The sequence below is a fragment of the Atractosteus spatula genome, chromosome 25 (genome assembly GCF_055471065.1).
Source record: "Atractosteus spatula isolate fAtrSpa1 chromosome 25, fAtrSpa1.hap1, whole genome shotgun sequence".
In the NCBI taxonomy this organism is placed as follows: Eukaryota; Metazoa; Chordata; class Actinopteri; order Semionotiformes; family Lepisosteidae; genus Atractosteus; species Atractosteus spatula.
The window spans coordinates 4,733,959-4,754,501 of record NC_142730.1 but is presented as its reverse complement, the minus strand read 5'-3'; the positions used below and the strand labels follow the sequence as shown (position 1 = coordinate 4,754,501).

The 20,543-nt window shown below is 53.1% G+C and overlaps 2 protein-coding genes across 8 annotated transcripts; one reads left to right on the top strand and one right to left on the bottom strand.

Moving 5' to 3' along the window:
- The first annotated feature begins 3,872 nt into the window (after positions 1 to 3,872).
- Positions 3,873 to 12,654, top strand: khdc4 (KH domain containing 4, pre-mRNA splicing factor). Of its 5 annotated transcripts, none has more exons than XM_088905355.1 (14): positions 3,873 to 4,061; positions 4,859 to 5,060; positions 5,386 to 5,514; positions 6,078 to 6,157; positions 6,379 to 6,431; positions 6,829 to 6,992; positions 7,349 to 7,560; positions 8,255 to 8,315; positions 8,455 to 8,512; positions 8,775 to 9,001; positions 9,416 to 9,565; positions 10,209 to 10,318; positions 10,946 to 11,028; positions 11,683 to 12,654. In XM_088905355.1, the coding sequence occupies exons 1-14, from the start codon at positions 4,033 to 4,035 to the stop codon at positions 11,895 to 11,897; spliced, it is 1,773 nt and encodes a 590-aa protein (XP_088761481.1). In that variant the 5' UTR covers positions 3,873 to 4,032; the 3' UTR covers positions 11,898 to 12,654. The 5 variants fall into 5 exon arrangements, 4 of the variants coding, with proteins under 4 accessions (XP_088761481.1, XP_088761478.1, XP_088761480.1 ...); XR_016086071.1 differs by lacking the exon at positions 3,873 to 4,061 and adding an exon at positions 4,107 to 4,290 and having other exon boundaries at positions 10,237 to 10,318; XM_088905354.1 differs by lacking the exon at positions 3,873 to 4,061 and adding an exon at positions 4,109 to 4,290.
- Positions 12,655 to 13,258: 604 nt separating this feature from the next.
- On the bottom strand, positions 13,259 to 20,097 carry ndufv1 (NADH:ubiquinone oxidoreductase core subunit V1). 3 transcript variants are annotated; one of them, XM_088905362.1, is made up of 11 exons: positions 20,014 to 20,097; positions 18,939 to 19,057; positions 18,036 to 18,118; positions 16,898 to 17,068; positions 16,413 to 16,596; positions 15,749 to 15,938; positions 15,441 to 15,653; positions 15,185 to 15,351; positions 14,369 to 14,450; positions 13,601 to 13,746; positions 13,259 to 13,439 (listed from the first exon to the last, which is right to left on the bottom strand). In XM_088905362.1, exons 2-11 carry the CDS (start codon positions 19,047 to 19,049, stop codon positions 13,359 to 13,361), a joined length of 1,428 nt encoding a protein of 475 aa, XP_088761488.1. In that variant the 5' UTR covers positions 19,050 to 19,057; positions 20,014 to 20,097; the 3' UTR covers positions 13,259 to 13,358. The 3 variants fall into 3 exon arrangements, with proteins under 3 accessions (XP_088761488.1, XP_088761487.1, XP_088761489.1); XM_088905361.1 differs by having other exon boundaries at positions 19,910 to 20,074; XM_088905363.1 differs by having other exon boundaries at positions 19,879 to 20,068.
- Between the last annotated feature and the right edge of the window lie 446 nt (positions 20,098 to 20,543).

Genomic DNA, 20,543 nt, shown 5'->3' with positions numbered 1-20,543 from the left:
GACAGCAGTGTCTCTGTGCTGTGAGGGTAACAGCAGTGTCTGTGTGTCTCTGTGCTGTGAGGGTGACAGCAGTGTCTGTGTGTCTCTGAGCTGTGAGGGTGACAGTAGTGTCTGGGCAGTGAGGTGACAGCAGTGTCTCTGTGCTGTGAGGGTAACAGCAGTGTCTGTGTGTCTCTGTGCTGTGAGGGTGACAGCAGTGTCTGTGTGTCTCTGTGCTGTGAGGGTAACAGCAGTGTCTGTGTGTCTCTGTGCTGTGAGGGTGACAGCAGTGTCTGTGTGTCTCTGTGCTGTAAGGGTGACAGCTGTATTGTAAAAAAAGGCACCGTCCTTCGGATGAGACATAAAACCGAATTCCTGACTCTCTGTGGTCATTACAAATCCCAGGGTGTTTTTCGAAAAGAGTAGGGGTGTTATCATGGTGTCCTGGCCAAATGTCCACCTGGCCTTTTACCAGTCATGGCCTCCTAATAATCCCCCTCTCTGAACTGGCTCCATCCCTCTGCTGTCCTCCCCACTGAGGGCTGGGGTGTGGACTGGTGCATCATAGGGCTACTTATTGGTGGTGGAGAGGAGTCCCCATCACCTGTAAAGCACTTGGAGTGGAGTAAAGCACTATACCAGTGTAAGGAATTCACATAATTATAAGTAGTAGTTTTCCAGCGTCTTTCGGGCCCAGTGCAGGGGTTTGTGCTGCAGGGGGTGGTGTAGCAGTCTAGGAAACGGCTGCTGTGAGTCTCTCTGCATCATCCCTCCCCCCTCCCCCTGCCCAGCACCCACCCCGCTGCTCTGCTCTCCAGGGGCGACGCGACCCCGCTCCGAGACACTTCCTGTTTGATGTGGTTTCTGCAGAGGAACTGGAGCTGCTGTCGTGTGTCTCTGTCTCCTTTCCTGTCGCCTCCCCCTCAAACCTCTCCACCCCCAGCTTGCCTCCACGCAGGAATCGGGGGGCTCTGGGGGGGCTATTTATAGCGCGGTGTGGTCTGCCGAGCCCGACCCAGCCCACCCACCCAAACCCCTGCAATCTGTGCTCGGCGCGCTGTGGTGAGGTGCTCGTCAGCTACTGTGTTACACACACCTACAAGTGCACACAGGCGTGCGGGCAAACACCAACAGCCTGCAGAGATTCACACATACGCTCACAGGGCTGCACAGCCAGCTCTCACAAACCCTGCAGTGCTAAACTGTGGCAAACAGGGCTAGAGGCACAGTACAGAAAAGCACAGATGTACAGTACAGGAAGGCCTGGTGAGGTCAGGGTGGAAGTACAGTACAGTAAAGTGCAGTAGTGCAGTGAGAGGAGGGTAAAAGCACAGTCCAGTGCAGTAAAGGCCAGTGAGATCAGGGTAAAAGCACAGTCCAGTGCAGTAAAGGCCAGTGAGATCAGGGTAAAAGCACAGTACAGTGCAGTAAAGCCCAGTGAGATCAGGGTAAAAGTACAGTACAGTGCAGTAAAGGCCAGTGAGATCAGGGTAAAAGCACAGTACAGTGCAGTAAAGCCCAGTGAGATCAGGGTAAAAGTACAGTACAGTGCAGTAAAGCCCAGGGAGATCAGGGTAAAAGCACAGTCCAGTGCAGTAAAGGCCAGTGAGATCAGGGTAAAAATACAGTACAGTGCAGTAAAGCCCAGGGAGATCAGGGTAAAAGCACAGTCCAGTGCAGTAAAGGCCAGTGAGATCAGGGTAAAAGCACAGTACAGTGCAGTAAAGCCCAGTGAGATCAGGGTAAAAGTACAGTACAGTGCAGTAAAGCCCAGGGAGATCAGGGTAAAAGCACAGTCCAGTGCAGTAAAGGTCAGTGAGATCAGGGTAAAAGCACAGTACAGTGCAGTAAAGCCCAGTGAGATCAGGGTAAAAGTACAGTACAGTGCAGTAAAGCCCAGGGAGATCAGGGTAAAAGCACAGTCCAGTGCAGTAAAGCCCAGTGAGATCAGGGTAAAAGCACAGTCCAGTGCAGTAAAGCGCAGTGAGATCAGGGTAAAAACTGGGTTCCTTTGGGATGAACAGTAAATGTGAGGCAAAGCAATTCTAATGACACTCATCATGAAATGGGTTACAGAAACCATGGCCATGTGCAGGAGAGACCTCATGCAAACGGCTCAAGATGTTTTCAGTTTCAGTTTTTTCAGTTCAGTTTATTGTCACATGCACAGGTGCAATGAAATGCTTATTTGCATGTACGCTCCAATACAAAGACATTAAGGAAACACCAAAAACCATCAACACAGTACAGCATAAAGACAGAACAGCAGCAGCAACAATGAGTTAAATAACACACAATTTAAAAAAAGCTTACGGGAAGAAACTGCCTCTGAATCTGGGGTTTCGTGCATTTATGCTCCTATAACGCTTCCCAGAGGGAAGGGGGGAGAAAAGTGAAAAACCAGGATGGCTGGTATCCATAGTGATACTTCCAGCCTTCCCGAGGCAGCGAGTAGTAAAAATGTCTGAAATAGAGGGGAGCTGTACTCCAGTGATGGACTGGGCTGACCTGATCACCCCCTGTAATGCCTTCCAGTCAGACAACGAGCTGCAGCCAAACCACACTGTGCTACCACACATGAGCACACTTTCGAAAGCGGACCTGTAAGGTTTATTCATAATGCCAGAGATGAGCTGCAAACGTTAGTTATTACTTTTAATGATATGTTTTAGTCACACAGTAACGTGTAGTTAATAATAAAAACAAACTAAAGTCAACGTATTTCAAATGTATTTAGTTCAAAAGGGCTCACAAGACCAGCCTGTCTTGACTGTTAGAATCGCCGGCTGCTTAAGTAGTATGGGAGTGTAGCGCCCCCTCGTGGAAAGGATTACAATAGGGCTGACCCCACTGTAGCCGAATTGAGCAAGGTCATGTATCTCCGCTTTGACAGCGAACTCTAAAACAGAAATGGTCTGGGAAGAGACCTACATCTGAACAATTCAAAACAGACGTACGGGCATCTCCAGAATTCATTTAAAAATGTAAAAGAACATGAAAGCTGTGACTACCTTATCTTAATTTACCTCATTTAATCTTCTTTTTTGTCAAAAGCAACTGTATTATGTACCCTTGGTGCTGTTATTTGTAATATTGTGTGTATTGTATGTACTTTTTTTGTTGTTGCGATAAAAAGTTTAAAAGAGAATCCTGTTATGATCAAGTGATGTTTCCGTATTGTACTCAAAGTGCCACTGTTTTGACATCGAAAGATGTCTGAAATATTCGTTCAAACATAAAAAGTCTGAAACAACACAGAAACCACTGGCGTAGAGCCTCCCCACTCCCGAGAAATGTCTCGTTGTCTGATCGCCAATCCTGAACGCACTTTGAGCTTTATTTTTTTATTTTTATTTTTAGTGCCGATAAACCGCCTCACGCCTGCGAAAGACATCTCGTCGTCTGGGGTTCCTTTTCCAAGAGCTTGGGGGATTAGGTGTGCGAAAACTAACTTCTTAGCCAGGGCCTTTTTTTAAAATCACCATGGCAAGACTTTCGTAACTTTGGATAAAGGATGTTTTTATTATTAATCTGTTGATTACTTTGGCGAAATACTTCATCCACAAAAGTAAATGGTCTCATACTACTCCCCCTATTAATGCTTTTCAGGTAGAATTCCTTTTTTATTTAAATTCCATTAGAAATGTAAAGAATCAAAAGGCAAGACATACAATGAAAATATGTAAAAAGTATCATTTTCAGCTTTTGTAATTGTGAATTCCTCTGGCTGTATCTATTTTAATATTCTGCCTACTTTTTTTGTATTTCTGGTGTTTAAATAAAAACAACAACAACAACAACAACAAAAAGACTTTGGTTTATCAGTACAAAATGGCACAGAGCTCCTGCCACTTCCGGCCGAGGGACTGCGCTCCCCAGCGCTGCTGCAGGTGACGCAGACTCAGTCCGGTCGCCCCGGTGACCCCGGAAGTAGTTCGTTGCCAGGTTCCGGACTCACTGCTTACAAGACTGCGGGTTTGAGTAGCAAGAATAGCGAATTTTTTAAAGCTTTTAAAAACACAACAAGGAGGCGAGGAACAAAAAGGCGAAGTGATGTCGTCGGGAGGCGCACAGAGCGGCGGGTAAGGGAGGAGACTCGCCGTGTTTCGCTTACTGGGGTCGGCACAACATGGCGGCCCCGGACAGGCGAGTTGGCTGGGAGTCGGCGGACAGAGATATTATTAGAAATGTACAAGTATTACGTAGGGATGCTTGCAGCCATCGGCACACGCACACGGGCTGGGAATGTAGTAGCTGCCAGGCGGTCGTTGCCATCAGATCAGACAGAGTGATGTGTCGCTCTGGCTTCGTGTGGGTATTTCGGGTTTGTGGGTGTTCCGACTTCCAGAGAAAAGTTTAGGATGACCGCTTGCCAGTCACCTCCTCGTAGCTAATAAACCTCGCCTTCGGTGGCTGGGCCTGCGTATAAAGACTGCCAGATGAACTCCATTCGTTGCTATATACTAACGTAACTCCAGCTCACCCAGTCGGAGGAATTCGGATAATTAAATACATCGCAGAATGCCCGGTTCTTATTGAGACGGGCATAAGCAGGGACTGGCATTCTCACAGTGCAGTACATAGCAGTTTCATCCATTCCAGAATTGAATTTACAGTCAGTCCTTCAGTATTCAGTAGTGTGATTGACAGCACTGTAAAACCTAGAGTGAGTTAGACTCCTAGTGCACAGCAGTCTGATGCTCTCCGTAATGATGAATACATCATAACTACAATTTAGGGGGCAGCTGTGTCTGCTGGTGTTGGCTGTAAAGGAACAGTCAGGGTCAGTTCAGTGCTGAAAAGTAGAAAGAAGAAGCACAGGGTTCGGCGGTTAAGGTTCCCCGGGTTCCACCAGGCCTGCTCTCTGTCCTCTCCACAGGCGGCGCAGTAAGTGGGACCAGCCCGCCCCCGCCCTGACTCCTGGCTCCCTGGCCCAGCTGGAGATGGGCGGCGAGGGCATGAGCGCCCCCTCTGGGGCCCTCGACGCTGCCGCCGCCGTCGCCGCCAAGATCAACGCCATGCTGGTGGCCAAGGGCAAGCTGAAGCCCTCGCAGATCGGTGCCTCAGGGCCGTCGGACAAGGTGTCTCCCCCACTCAACCACTGTGTCAGGGAGGGAGAAGGATGGGGGGGGAGGGAGTCGGGGGGGGGGGAGAAGGATGAGGATCAGAAGGGAGGGAGAAGGATGGGGGGGGGAGGGAGTCGGGGGGGGGAGAAGGATGAGGATCTGAAGGGAGGGAGTCGGGGAGGGAGAGAAGGATGAGGAGGGAGGTAGTTGAGAGAGAAGGATGAGGAGGGAGGGGGTCGAGGAGAGAGAGAAGGATGATGATGAGGAGGAACAGAGTGGTGAAGGGGGCGGGGGGAGGCTCTGGCTCTGGCTCTGAGCTCTTGTGTGCTGTGGGGCGCAGGTGGCGGGCGCCGGGAAGGTGCCGACTCCGGCCAAGACGAAAGATGACCTGGTGGTGGCCGAGGTGGAGATCAACGATGTGCCGCTGACCTGCCGCAACCTGCTGACCCGCGGGCAGACCCAGGACGAGGTGAGGGTTTCTGTAGCAGGGACAGTCTAGCTCCTGGTGCACAGCAGTCTGATCCAGTCAGGATTTTAGTGAGGTCAGTCAGACTCCCAGTGCACAGCAACCTGATCCACTCCTTGTTTCACCTGCTGCGGAGCTCTTGTACTAAAATTCTCAGATGAGGCATGAAGGCAAGTGCTGCTTGTGCTGTAAATACAGTTTTTGCTTTGTGTGTGTTGATTTCTGCCATACTGGGGCAGCAAGCAGGAACTATTCGCGTGATGTGCAGTGTAGTGAGCTGGGAGCTGCACTTCACCGAGGGATAAAGTGGGTCCCCTCCCATTTGTAAACTGCCTTGGGATTCTTCATTGTGAAAAGCACTATATAAAAAGCATAAGCTGTGTAGAATCCAGGCAATCCCTCCTCTTGTAGAATTTGTGGAAAAGCCCAGAGTGGCTGTTCTTTGTGGTTTCCAAATGTCAAGAGGTTGGCAGCTCTGTGGAAAAGGAAAACTGTCCTTTGTGAGGTGGGGGGGGGGGTTTCTGACCTGCCCAGAGCCGTGACTGGAGTGTTTTTCCGTGGTGCAGATCAGCAGGGTGAGTGGCGCGGCTGTGTCCACCAGGGGGCGCTACATGACCTCGGAGGAGAAGCTGAAGGCAGGGCCCGGGTGAGTCTTGCGTCTGCCTCTGCCTGTGATGCGCCAACCCGTCTCGCGCCATTTATTCTTCTCCCTCTCCGTCTGCGTTTCCTCGCTGTCCTTCTCCTCCTTTCCGTCGCCTCCGGCTCTTTTGTTTCGCGAAGCCGCCCTGAGTGCAGGGCGTTGGCTTGGCGCCGCGGGCCTGTGCTGCTCCTCTGCGCGGCTGAGTAACTGTGTGTGTTTTTGTCCAGGGACCGGCCGCTCTACCTGCACGTGCAGGGCCAGACCAGAGACCTCGTGGACCGTGAGTACCGTTCTCTCCACGCTGGATCTCGTCAGGGCAGAGACACGGAGCTCCGTCGCTCCAGCAGGCTGTCCTATGTGCACGAGTGCAAGTCCTGCTGGAAACGTGCAGGAGTGCAAGTCGTGTTAGAGTGCTCAAGTACTTGTCCTGCTTCTTGTGCTAGTCATGTTACAGTGCTATTGTCGTGCAAGTCGTGCTAGTTTCTGTATGTGGTGTTGTCTCTGTTGTATTCCCCCATCCCTGTGAAAGGGCTGCCTGTTCAGTCTAGTCTAGCTCCCTAACAACAGTGACGCTGTGCTGGTGTTCATGCTGCCCTGCGATCACGTTGTGTGATGCAAGCGCTGACTGACCAAGAAACGACACCAGCGCTGACGCCCGTGGGTTTCGGTTCTCCTAGGGGCTGTGAACAGAATTAAGGAGATCATCACCAACGGGGTGGTGAAAGCCGCCACCAGCTCCAGCCCCACCTTCAACGGCGCGACGGTGACCGTGTACCACCAGCCCGCCCCTGCCGCCCCCGCCATGCCTCCCCTGGGGCAGAAGCCACAGTTTCAGTCAGGGGTGAGAGAGGCATCCGGGCGGTTCAGGGGCGAGACCGTGGATCTGATGGGGTTGCTGGGCTGGGGGATTTGGTTTGGGCTGGATTTCGGGTCTGGGACCGGGCTGTGGATGGGGGACAGGGGGGTTCGTTCTGGAACTGGGCTAGTACACCTTGGGGCTGGACCCAGGAACCAGGCCGGGTATTGGGTCAGAGTTAGGCTGTGATGTGGCCTGGGAATCAAAACACGAGGCTGGACAGGAGTGAAGCCGAACGCTCCAGAAGAGTGGAGTACGGAGTCCGAGCAGGATTTATATCCTGCTGTCTGAAGAAGGGAGGCTGGAGGATAGATGTGTGTGAAATGGGCCCTGCCTTTCAGATGCACTATGTCCAGGACAAGCTGTTCGTGGGGCTGGAGCACGCCATTCCCAGCTTCAATGTGAAGGAGAAGGTGGAGGGGCCGGGCTGCTCGTACCTGCAGCACATCCAGAGCGAGACGGGCGCCAAGGTCTTCCTGCGGGGCAAGGGCTCCGGCTGTCTCGAACCTGCGTCCGGGAGGGAGGCGTTTGAGCCCATGTACATCTACATCAAGTAAGTCCGCAAAGTCTCTGCGAGCTGGATCTCTCCCTGGTGCCAGGAAACACACATTTACACGGAGAATCGCTCGTGTTCGAATTGACATCTGGGTGATACATGACAAAAAAGATGTCCCTGCTATAGAATTGGAAAAGAAACAGTCAACCAGATCTAGTACTGGGGTCAAAGGAATGCTAAAAAAACTGAGTTTTGAACAAAAAAGAATTACAAGGGAAACCATATTCAAATAATCAGAATTCACAGTGGCGTTCAGAAAGATAACCCAGTGGACTTCTTCTTCTTCGTGAAACAGTAACCAGAGGGCATGCATGAAACTACGGGGGAAGTGCATTTAAATTGAGAGCTCCTTTACACAAAGAGTGGCGGGGGTATGGAATGGTCTGTCCGTCTATGTTGTTGGAAGCTGAGACCCTGGCTTTTCTCCAGGAGCTGCTGGAGTAGCTCAGCTACTGGCAACCAGACGGGCCAGGTTGGTGCCACGGTTGTGACCGCAATAAGAGAAACTCGTATTCTTGGTTTTATATTTGTTTAATATCTTTTATTGCAGTACTGTTTTATAATACACCTTGATTTGTAATACACCTTAATCTTAATTTGTTGGCATTTCTCTCTTAAAAACAACGGGCATTTCCAGAGCGGGTGGCCTCTAAGCGGAGGTGTGACTGAGTAATTTCCTCTCCCTCCACAGCCATCCCAAACCAGAGGGCCTGGCGGCGGCCAAGAGGCTGTGTGAGAACCTGCTGCAGACGGTGAGCCCTCTGTCCGCTCTGCATGGCTGCTGTGCAGGGGAGGGAGCACGGCAGTGTCTTATATCGACACACAGCGAGTGGGTCAGAGACGAGTGCCGCCCCCTTCAGGCTGAGTGCATGGTTGCTTCCTGTGTTTCAGGTCCACGCTGAGTACTCCCGTTTCCTCAGCCAGATGAGTGCCATGATGCCCACCCCAGGTAGGTGCATGCACTGCAGGAACGCCCCAGGGGGCCGTAGGCCCTGCAGGGATGCACAGTCGCGTTCTCGGCACCTACTCAATCAGAGTGGCATTTATCAGTTAAACTGAGGAAGGTCTGGTGACGTTTCTGTGTTGATTGGCTAAAAAGTTGGAGTAAAGGGTAGGGAAAATGTGTGTTGACTGGGACTCCCAAAAATGTTTGATAATATAAAATATTTTCTGGGACAAAATAAGGAAAAAGGCTCTTCTCTGTTCTGCAGGCTTCATCCAGCCGCCTGCCCTGAATGGGATGCCCCCTCAGCCACCATACTACCCTCCCAGTGGGTACCAGCCCAGCTATAACATGCCTGTGCCACCCCCACAGTCTGGGATTCCCCCCTATGGAGTGCCCAGCTCTCTTCCACCACCTGTACCTCCAGCCTCTACCACGGTGATGCCCCCCAGCACACAGTACTCTGTCTCCGCTGCCCCGGAGTCGCTGCCCCAGGTACAGCTGGCACTACCAGTGCGGTCCTGCCTCTGGAGTGGACAGTCCTGACTGACCAGTCTTATACAGGCCCTGACTCAGGAGTGGACAGGCGGTGTGGTCCTGACTGACTTGTCCTGTACAGACTCTGACTCTAGGCCTGACTCTGGAGTGGACAGTTAATCAGTGCAGTGTTGGCTGTAGAGTGGACAGTCGGTGCAGCCCTGACTTTACTGTTCCTGTACACAACCTGACTCTGGCGTGGACTATCAGTGCAGGCCTGACTGACTGGTCCTGTACAGGCCCTGCCTGTGATGTGGTCCGTCAGTCAGTGCGGTGCTGTCTCTGGAGTGGACAGTCAGTCCGTGCATTCCTGACGGACCGCTCCTGTACGGGCAGCCTGACCCTTCTCTCCCTCTGCTGGCTTCCCTGTAGCCTCTCCTGCAGGGCCCCTTTGCCCCTCCAGCTCCGGTCCAGCCGAAACTGAGCCTGCAGGCCGGGGCCCCCAGCGCCAACCCCCCCCAGAAGAGACGCTTCACGGAGGAGGTGCCGGAGGAGAGGGACGGCGGCCTGCTGGGATACCAGGTGGACGAAACGCTCTTTTCCCTTCGCCCCCGTGTTCTCCTGCGCCCACTCTCGCGGCGGCACCGTGTCAGCTCGACCGTCGTGACTTCCACATGGCCTGCCATGCCAGTGTCAAGCCAATAGGGAGATAAGCAGAGTCCTTGTATTTCTAACTGCTTGTAGTGATGCCCTGATTCATCTTGCCTGCTGGGACAGAGTTATGTAGGAGGATCAGGGCAGGGGGGGGTCAGCCTCCAGCTCCTAACTCTTCATCAGGCTGTTGTTTGACATCCACAATGACACCTGGACACCTGGCAGCTCCGTCAGACTCCCCTAGAAGACCTGTGCTTAACTTCTGTGCCCGTTTCCCAGGTGGCTTTGCAGGGGAGGAACTAAATGAAAGCTAGCGTGTTACTCGATCTCATTGTCTGATGTGGCATTTGATTCTTTTTTTTTTTTAGAAGAAGCATTTCCTTATTGATGTGTTAAGACGAGCGGATGTGTGGTCTCCTGGCCACTGTTCGCTGCACGGGGGGGGGGGGGGGGGCGACAGTGTCAGACAGGCGGGAGGGGGGAGGGGGGCGGCCGTGAGCTGCAGGAGTAGAGAGAGAGTGGACGTGGGTTTAGGATGCCAGCTAATGCAGTTGTGTTTTTCTGCTCATAGCATGGACCCATTCATATGACTAATTTAGGTGCAGGCTACTCCGTGGGCAGCTCTGACGGATCAGGACCCGCTGCGAGCAGCTCTCCTGGCGTGCAGAGGGAGAGGGACAGGTAACTTCAGTCGTCCTGGCTGCACCCGCTGTGTTGGAGGCAGTCTGAGCAGCTGTGTCACTCTGCAGCTCAGCAGGTGTGAGCCTGGCCAGTGCCTGGATGGGAGACCTCCTGGGAAAGCTGAGGCTGCTGCTGTTAGTGGGACCAATAGGGGGCGCTCCCCCTGCAGTCTGTGTGGGTCCTAATGCCCCAGTGTAGTGATGGGAACACTATACAGTAAAAAAAAAAAAAGGTGCCATCCTTCAAATGAGATATAAAACAGAAGTCCTGACTCCCCATGGTCATTTAAAATCCTGGGGCGTTTCTCGAAAAGAGTAGGGATGTCCCTATCCTTTACCAGTCATGGTCTCCTGATAATCCCCATCTCTGAACTGGTTTTATCACTCTGTTCTCCTTCCCACTGTGTGGTGAGTGTACTGGCGCATCACAGGGCTACGCATTGGTGGCGGTAGTGGGATTCCCTGTTACCAGTAAAGCGCTTTAAAGTGCAGTGTCCAGAAAAGCGCTATCTTAGTGCAAGGATATTATTAGTTGTGATTATTGGGTATTAATGTACGTTATGATGTGACACCACAATGGAGAGGAAAGGTGATTCTGCTCTCTCTTTTGCACCATCGCACCATGCAGGCAGCTGATGCCCCCGCCAGCCCTGCCAGTGAACGGGTCCCGTCCGGAGATGGAGGAGAGGAGGGCGGCCGCCGCCTCGCTGGGTGAGTCACCACCCCCTGTAGCGTCATTCCCTGCGCCCCCAAACCCCCCTGCCTGGCCCCTTGGGCGGCAGAACTTGGCGGCACTCGGCACAGTGACTGCTGGGTCACCCCTTTCCCCCCCCCCACCCCCCTCTCCGGTGCTGCTGGGAGAGCGGGAGGGTGCGCTGACCCCCCCTGGCCGGGCTCTGTTCCTGCAGCGTGAGGGCAGGAGGAAGGCCGGGGGCCGGCCGGCCCGCGAGCCCCAGAGCGTGGCGCAGCCAGGCCGGCGTCGGGACGGAAAGCAGATGCGTCACGGCTTCCACTCCCCCCAGCTAACGAGCCTCTTCTCTCTTTTGTGTTTTTTCTCTCTCTCTCTCTCTGTTTTTTGTTCTTTTCCATGTCTCCGGGGCGCGATCCCTGCCCTCCCCTGGCACTGCGGACGGACGGATGGGCGGGCTGCTATCATGGCGCCATCCCGACACCGCTGGCTTGCGATGGGACCAACTTTGCACCCCCCCCCCCCCCTTCTCCCCCTCTCTCTGTCCCGAACATGCCTCTCTGGCAACATCGACACGCGTCACTAACTTGTTTTATGACATGGCTGGGATTCCTGTGGCTGCCGTCCTGTCCTTTTCGCCTCTCTCTCCCTCTCTTTCTCCCCCCTCTCTCTTGCAGAGCCCCAAGCCAAGCGGGCGAAGACGGCGCCCAAGGGGAGCGGCCTGGTGGCCTACACCGGCGACTCCTCCGACGAAGAGGAGGACCACGCGGCCAGTAAAAACGCAGGTAGCTTTGCCCAGGCGTCCTGGAGCTCGGGGTACCGCGGCGCCCCCCAGAACCCCAGGACTAAGCCCACGCCTCAGCAGCAGATGCCCTTCTGGATGGCACCCTGACCCTGGGATCGCGCCGGATCCGGACTGCAAGAAGCCTTTTCCTTTCCTTGGTTTTGAATCTGTCGTCGTCCTCCACGCCCTGGCCCTGCTCCCTTTCACACACTGCATGCCCTTACTGTAGCGCTTCTCAGCGCGGGGTGGGAGGGGTGGCTGGGCACGCCCTCACCGCGCCCCCCCCCCGGCTGGCGGAGAGCATCGCGCCAGCGCCCCGCCAGGCGTCCCGGTTACCCCGATTTCCCCCTGAGGCGAGGCAGGAGGTTTGGAGAAACGCTGTGCGGGAGAGACGTAACGGGTCCGCCTGCTGTAAAGGACTGTGGGATACATCTTGATCCTCCGCGGGTTCGGCTCCCTCCGGCTGCGCGGCCTTGGGCCCGAGCAAGGCTGCTGCTGCAGCCCTGCTGTCCTGGGTTCTCTGCGCGATGGGGTCTTGACCAGCAGTGTTTGCATTGTTTAAGGATCTTTAATCTGTGTTATTAACCGATATGCATATTTTTGTACATACGTTTATTCTTGAATGGTTTTTTAACATTGTTCTTTCGGATGTACGGGGTGGGGGGGTGGGAGGGCGTGCATTGTTGCCGGAGCTCAGATGAGAAGGGAGATCTGGGGGGGGCTGGCTATCGGGGTTGGGGTTCCCGTCGTATGTCACCGTGAGCAAGGAAGATGAAGTTGGGGGTCCCAGAGAGAGAATATGAGAGCCCTGGTGGAGAGACTGCATTTTGTTCCCCGAAATATCATTAAAAAAAAAAGAAATGTTCAACTCTTGTCTGTCGTTGCTGTAGAATCCATGAGCTAGCTAACCCTGGGCCAGATACAGGTCCTGACGGGCTCTGGTCTCACCTGGTTTGGTCTGAACACTGCCGAGGAAGCCCAAAAGCAGGCTGTAGCAGATCTGGAGAAATCGCATCCCTGTCCTGAGACAACTGTGCTTTCAGAGGTGGCAAACTATCTAGTCCTCTTCTTTTCTAGAGCCTCGCTCAAGTCCCACTTCTAGAAAGGCAGGAGTAGGGAGGATCTGTAGGACTTCCAGACAGTTCTGATTTGTAGTTTCACAATCAACCTTTATACATGTATTCCGGCAAGGTCCCATCAGATGAAAGTGCATTTCTATAAATTGTATTTATCTAAGTTGCCTTTTCTATACACCAGACGTGAAACTGGTGCTGATGAAACACTAAGAGTGGTAGCACACATGGTCTCTAGGCTCTCAGTCTCTCCCCCTGGGCTGAGACAGATACAGCCCAGCTCACTGTAGTGTCCACCAGGTCAATACACGTGCAGGCCTTCCCAACCTGTGCCTAACCGTGAGCAAGGGTGGACGAGGCTGCCCGCTGCTCAGAAACAAGAAATGGGAATGATGCTTTACGGTGCTTCAGTTTCACGTTTATTATAGACCCTTGACAACATGCAGCAAGAACATCAGTGATCAAAAGCAGGGAAGGAAGAGAGGGGCTGAGCTCTTCAGGCTCTGGCCTGCTGCTGCTGCTGCTGGAACTGGGCGATCCTGCTTTCCATCTCCGGCCGGAAGTGTCTGATCAGCCCCTGGCGGAAGGAGAAAGACGAGACCGACTGACTGCGATGCAGGAACGTTGCAGATAACACTGACTAGATGCACCTTCCCAGTGTGGCGGGCCTCAGAGAGAGAGCTCTAGTATTAAGCATGCCCCTTGTACCAGCTCTGCTTTTTCCTGTGCTGTGATTACCTGTACGGGCCAGGCTGCTCCATCCCCCAGGGCGCAGATGGTGTGTCCCTCGATCTGTTTGCTGATTTCCCAGATCATATCGATCTCGGACACGCGGGCGTCACCCTGGACAAACCGCCACATCATCTTGTTCATCCAGTCCACCCCTAGGAGGACAAAGAGAATGCCGTTCAGAGGCACTAGCTGCACAGAAGGTGCTGCTGGACAGTAGTGTCTGCTTGGCCAGCACTGCGCCGGCTCAGTAGGAGAAGACATTTCAGGGGGCAGCACAGTGTTTAGCACTGGGGCCTTGGGCTACTATCTGTGTGGAGGTTGCATGTTCTCACCAGGTTTGTGTGGCTTTCTTCCATCTGACCAAAGTCATACTGGTAGGATAATTGGCTTCTGGGAAAACTGGCCCTGGTGTGAGTGTGTGTGTCTGTGTTTCTGCCCTGCGATGGACTGGCGTCCCGTCCAGGGTGTACCTGGCCTTGTGCACTTTTCTTGCTGGGACAGGCTCCAGCTCCCCTGCAGCCCTAAACTGGATAAAGGGGTTAGAAGATGGTTGTACTACTACTACTTAACATATGAAATAAATACAATTAAAACAAATGGAACAAATTGGTTTTAAAAGCTTTGGGTCGCACGTCTTTAAGAGGACCTGCATCTGTGAGCCAGACGGCTAGCAGAAGATGTGCTTAGAAAATCAGACTGCAGACACACTGAGTGAGCTTTGCAGCAGAGTAATAGAGCAGAATGTACTGATTTCCGCACTGTGCACTACCTCACCTTCCCTGCAGGGGGTGCACTGTCCACAGCTCTCGTGTTTGTAGAACTCAATGAGGCGAGCAATGGCTTTGATGATGTCGGTCTGAAACAGAAGACAGTGTCACTGCAGGTCAAGAGCTGTTCTCGTACAGTGCACAGTGCACAGGCATGCCCCCGCCACCCCCAGAGTGCAGGAGCACTGTTGTCCTGAACCGGCTGATTGAAATGGGCAGACGGGAGTTTGTTAAAATCACCACACATTGAGGGATAAAACAAATGGTCAAACTTGAATGCTAAACCACGTCCCACAAACTAGCCTAAACTAATACAAACTAAAGAATGCACCAGTCATGTTTTTAAAATGACTGAAAATGTACATTCCCAGTTCACTCAGAAATAAAGAAGGGTTCAAGGATTCAAGTGTGAAGGCAGAACTGAGAACTGGAGACTTTTCTACACATGAATCCCACTGGTTTCTGGTTCAGCATCCTTGGGTTTGGAAAGCCTCCATTATTAATAACCATAATCATAATTCATAGACGGGGATTATCAGGAGGCCATGATTGATAAAGGCCAGGGGGGAAGTCTGGCCAGGGCACCGGGGTTACACCCCTACTCTTTTCGAGAAACGCTCTGGGATTTTTAATGACCGCAGAGAGTCAGGACCTCGGTTTTGCGTCTCATCCGAAGGACGGATCATCAGCAGCAGCCTGGCCCTAGCGCTCAGCCTGGTCTTCAATGCTTTTAGGAAACAGCTGGACAGGATCATGCGACCACTCGGCCGTGTGCGGAACAGCCTGCTCGTGTTTGGAACCTCTTGGCCACATTGCAACGTACCGATTTGTCCATGACGATGATGGCGGCGGTGCCCAGGCCGGTCTGGGCCTGGATCAGCGCGTCAAAGTCCATCATCACGTCCTCGCACACAGACCTGGGGATCAGAGGCGTGGACGAGCCCCCCGGGATGACCGCCAGCAGGTTGTCCCAGCCTCCCCTCACTCCACCTGAAGCACAGGGCCAGAGGGTCAGGAGGTCCCGGGAGAGCCCCCTCAGGGAGAGGACGGACAGACCCAGAGTGTGCGCCGGACCGTACCTGCGTGCCTCTCGATCAGCTCCTTCAGGGGGACGGACATCTCCTCCTCCACAGTGCAGGGGTGATTGACGTGACCCGAAATGTTGAACAGCTTCGTCCCAGAATTCCTCTCTCTCCCAAACCCGGCGAACCAGGTGCCCCCCCGACGACAGATCGCGGGCGCCACGGAAACGGTCTCTACGTTGGCGACCGTTGTCGGGCAGCCAAAGACCCCTGGCAGGCACAGGAAGGTACAGTGAGTTTCGGGAGAACGCCGCGCCCCGGCTGCAGTGTGGGGGGGGGGGGGGGGCACCAGAGGGCGCACTCACCCACATCGGCTGGGAAAGGGGGCTTCAGCCTCGGCTTGCCCTGCTTGCCCTCGATGGACTCGATCAGCGCCGTCTCCTCTCCACAGATGTACGCCCCCGCCCCCCTCGTCACATACACGTCGAAATCGTACCCTGAGCTGCAGGCATTGCGCCCAATCAGCCCTGCTGCGTAGGCCTCATTTATCGCCACCTGCAGGGCACAGAGAGAAACTGCCGTTAGAAGAGAAACTGCAGACCTGCCTCCTGTACTGAGGCCCAGCAGGAGGAGTGCAGACCCAGCAACACCACACAGCTGGACATGATGTTGGCTTGGATTTCACTGCTGTGCACTGGGAATCTGATCACACTGTGAAACCTGGAGTGGATCAGACCCACAGTGCACTGGGAGTCCGATTCAATTGCAAAACCCGGAATGGATCAGATCCACAGTGCACTGGGTGTCTAACCACACTGTGAAACCTGGAGTGGATCAGACCCCCAGTGCACTGGGAGTCCGATTCAATTGTGAAACCTGGAGTGGATCAGACCCCCAGTGCACTGGGAGTCCGATTCAATTGTGAAACCTGGAGTGGATCAGATCCACAGTGCACTGGGAGTCTGACCGCACTGGACTGGACCACTGTGCAAGGCTGCAGGGGGTGGAGGGTGGAGGGCGGGGCGACACCTGCAGGTTGGAAGACTCGTTGTAGAACTCCCCCCGGATGTAGATGTAGGCGGCTCTGGCCCCCATGGCCCTGCCAGCGATGAGACACCCCTCCACCAGCTTGTGGGGGTCATGCCTCATGATCTCGCGATCCTTGCACGTCCCCGGCTCCCCTTCGTCCGCGTTCACCACCAGATACTTCGGCCTGAGGGAGGAAAGAGCAGGGGGTCACTACAGCACCCCACATCCCAGCACTTCACCCTGGCACTGAGCAGCGTGGCTAACACTTGTCCCAGGGCCTGTGGACTGCTTGTGTAAAACAGCAGTATTACTAGGCTGTAAGGTGTCAGTGTATGGGCTATATATACACTGTTTCATGGACAGAGGGAGTGTCATGATCCACTGTATTATTAAACATGAAAAAGAAAAATGAACTCCATTCTACTGCAGTACAGCATTATTCATCAGTGTGTTACTGGGGTACAAAGCGGTTCTGAGGCGCACACCTGCCATCGCTGGGCTTGTTCATGAAGCCCCACTTCATGCCGGTGGGGAAGCCGGCGCCCCCTCGACCCCGCAGTCCAGACACTTTGACCTCGTTGAGGATCCAGTCTGCTCCCTTCAGCAGGATCTCCTTTGTCTTGAACCAGTCACCCCGACTGAGAGCCCCCTTGAGCCTGAGAGAGAGGGGTTCATACAGACACACTGACTGACTGGACACTCCAGTACATTAACATTGCACTGAGATAGAGGGGTTCATACAGACACACTGACTGACTGGACACTCCAGTACATTAACACTGCACTGAGAGAGAGAGGGGTTAATACAGACACACTGACTGGACACTCCAGTACATTAACACTGCACTGAGAGAGAGAGGGGTTAATACAGACACACTGACTGGACACTCCAGTACATTAACACTGCACTGAGAGAGAGGGGTTCATACAGACACACTGACTGACTGGACACTCCAGTACATTAACACTGCACTGAGAGAGAGGGGTTAATACAGACACACTGACTGGACACTCCAGTACATTAACACTGCACTGAGAGAGAGGGGTTAATACAGACACACTGACTGGACACTCCAGTACATTAACACTGCACTGAGAGAGAGAGGGGTTCATACAGACACACTGACTGACTGGACACTCCAGTACATTAACACTGCACTGAGAGAGAGAGGGGTTCATACAGACACACTGACTGGACACTCCAGTACATTAACACTGCACTGAGAGAGAGGGGTTCATACAGACACACTGACTGGACACTCCAGTACATTAACACTGCACTGAGAGAGAGGGGTTAATACAGACACACTGACTGGACACTCCAGTACATTAACACTGCACTGAGAGAGAGAGGGGTTCATACAGACACACTGACTGACTGGACACTCCAGTACATTAACACTGCACTGAGAGAGAGAGGGGTTCATACAGACACACTGACTGGACACTCCAGTACATTAACACTGCACTGAGAGAGAGGGGTTCATACAGACACACTGACTGGACACTCCAGTACATTAACACTGCACTGGGCAGTATAACAGAGTTCAGATAAACTACAAGATGGCATGAGTGCATCACACAGCATGAGTGCTAGGCCACTACACTGCCCTGTAACTCTACCTCCAGTCATGTCGGCCATAGAGGTTGGTGAAGATGCGGTCCTGGTCACTCAGAGGTCCATATTTCGTTTTCTTCGGCTTCTCCTTAAACGAAAGGTAGACAGAAGTGATTCCTTTTGGACAGGAGACTCTGGTCATGGGCAGCAGATCAACACACTGAGTTTCCTGCCCACAGTCGAACAGCACCAGTGGGCGTTTCGGCTGCAGGCGAAGCTGCAGGAATGTTTCTCTCGGCCGTCGTGGGCGCTGGGCAACAGGAAGAGACACGGCACCCGGCCGCATTCCGAGGGGCGCGGTCCGCCAGGGCTCCAGCGCTGAGTCTCTATCCCAGCCCCAGAGCGTGGCGGGCTGGTCTCGGACTGGGCTGCGAACCCATGCAGGTGACACCAGCGTCTCCCGGTCCTGGTCCTGGTGACCCACACACCCAGCCGAGCCCTCAGTCACACACTCAAGCCCTTCCTTGACTCACCAGCAGGAAGATCAGTGTGAACTGTTTGCTCCCAGCTCCAACACATGCTGGAGCTTCAACCCTTGTATTCTTAAAGTGCAATACAATCCCAGACTTGCAACCAGAAACAAAATGCAAATATTAAACTGAACTGAGGTCAGGCAAGGCTTCAATGACCTCATGAAGGTGTGTGGGTCACCAGGACTGGGGACCATATCCACCTGGTGCGAAAGTCAGGCTCAACCCCCCAGCGATACCCCTGTGGTATTAATAACCTCTATCTGATGGGCTTCAGCATTCTCCATTCTGCCCCGATTACAGGGGTCCCGGCCCTCTAGGTAGTCCAGGATTGGCCCCTTTGACGCCACCCGACCAGCTGTGGTCTTAAGGCAGACAATGACACTCGGATCAGCGCAGCTTTCCGGGCCACTGGATCACATCTTATGGGTACTGTACCTGCGCGGCTGCTGTGCTGGTGAAGCGGGTCAGAACCACAGAGCCACACTGACTCACTGCAGCCTGGGAGCGCGATCCGGAGCTCAGAACCAGTCGAGACAGGGACAGCATCGTTACAGCTGCAAGAGAGACGGATACACTTAATAAGCACTGCTGGCAGAGAGACAAGTTCATCAATACCAGCCTACAGCCAGTGAGACAGACAGAAATACAGACACCAGCTCACTGACACTGAGAGACAGACAAGTTCATCAATACCAGCCTACAGCCAGTGAGACAGACAGAAATACAGACACCAGCTCACTGACACTGAGAGACAGACAAGTTCATCAATACCAGCCTACAGCCAGTGAGACAGACAGAAATACAGACACCAGCTCACTGACACTGAGAGAGAGACAAGTTCATCAATACCAGCCTACAGCCAGTGAGACAGACAGAAATACAGACACCAGCTCACTGACACTGAGAGACAGACAAGTTCATCAATACCAGCCTACAGCCAGTGAGACAGACAGAAATACAGACACCAGCTCACTGACACTGAGAGACAGACAAGTTCATGAACACCAGCCTACAGCAAGTGAGACAGACAGAAATACAGACACCAGAGAGAAAGACAAGCTCACGAATACCAGTCTACGGAGAGAGAAGAAGGTAACTGCATACAGGTGAACATCAGCGACTCCAGGAGGCCGCTGTCGTCTTTGAGCTAAATTATCTAACAGGAACAGGTTTCATAACAATACCCACGTGAGTCTGGGTTTGGTAACAGACTTGTGTAACCGAATCAGTACCGGCCTGCAGACCAGACCCAGCAGTGCACTGATATCACACGTCACGGAACCAGAACCAAGCGTGCGAAAAAAACCCCCATAACGAATTAGATAATTATTCACGGAATTAACCCGCTATTGGACTGCTTATCAGCACTACTTACAGAAGAGAGCTATCAAACTTTATGAACGCACCCGCTTTCGTGTGGCTCACGCAGCTCGACCCCTCGCCTCTCTTCGCGATTGCATTAAAAGCACAACAAATCCGATGCAAAAATAAAGACAGCGAATCTCATCACCTTCTCTTTCACCTTCTCCGGCGACACCGCTCTGCCGGAAACTTCACAGAGCACCGGAAATACGTCAGAATCGCGTCCTCTCGTAACGAGACGGGGGGGGGGCTGTCAATCACACTTTAGCCCCGCCACTGGACCAATCATGTTCCGGTTTCCATCAATCTCGGACATCGGATTGGCTTCTGCTCCCGTCTGCCAACCCCGTTCACGAGACAGAATTGCTAGTCCATAGATATTTCAAAACAGACAAGATAGGCTTAAGGAAACGGCCACCAGGCAGCCATGTTGTTACGGTCCGCTGTGTAGACTGGGGACGACTTCTGATGACACGCCAGATATTTAAAATGATGAAAATAATAGTTTTACCTTCGAGAAAATCTTTTTTTTTTTACAGAAAGCTTTGTACATTAAGATGAAAACGTAAGAAAACCGCGCTGTATTTGATCAACGGGAATTACGTGTTTTCGTCGATTTAACCGTCTATCCAGTAGAGTGTGACACTTCCGATACATGGCCACTGGGTGGCGGCAGTT

Bases quoted from the DNA above. Each gene is read 5' to 3' on its own strand.
- khdc4 (XM_088905352.1), top strand. From the start codon at position 4,033: ATGTCGTCGGGAGGCGCACAGAGCGGCGG. The intron at 5,515-6,077 runs GTGAGGGTTTCT...TCCGTGGTGCAG, and splicing joins GCGGGCAGACCCAGGACGAG to ATCAGCAGGGTGAGTGGCGC. The intron at 6,158-6,378 runs GTGAGTCTTGCG...GTTTTTGTCCAG, and splicing joins AAGCTGAAGGCAGGGCCCGG to GGACCGGCCGCTCTACCTGC.
- ndufv1 (XM_088905362.1), bottom strand. From the start codon at position 19,049: ATGCTGTCCCTGTCTCGACTGGTTCTGAGCTCCGGATCGCGCTCCCAG. The intron at 15,939-16,412 runs GTGTCGCCCCGC...TGTGCCCTGCAG, and splicing joins ACGAGTCTTCCAACCTGCAG to GTGGCGATAAATGAGGCCTA. The intron at 15,352-15,440 runs GTACGGTCCGGC...CCTGTGCTTCAG, and splicing joins GCTGATCGAGAGGCACGCAG to GTGGAGTGAGGGGAGGCTGG.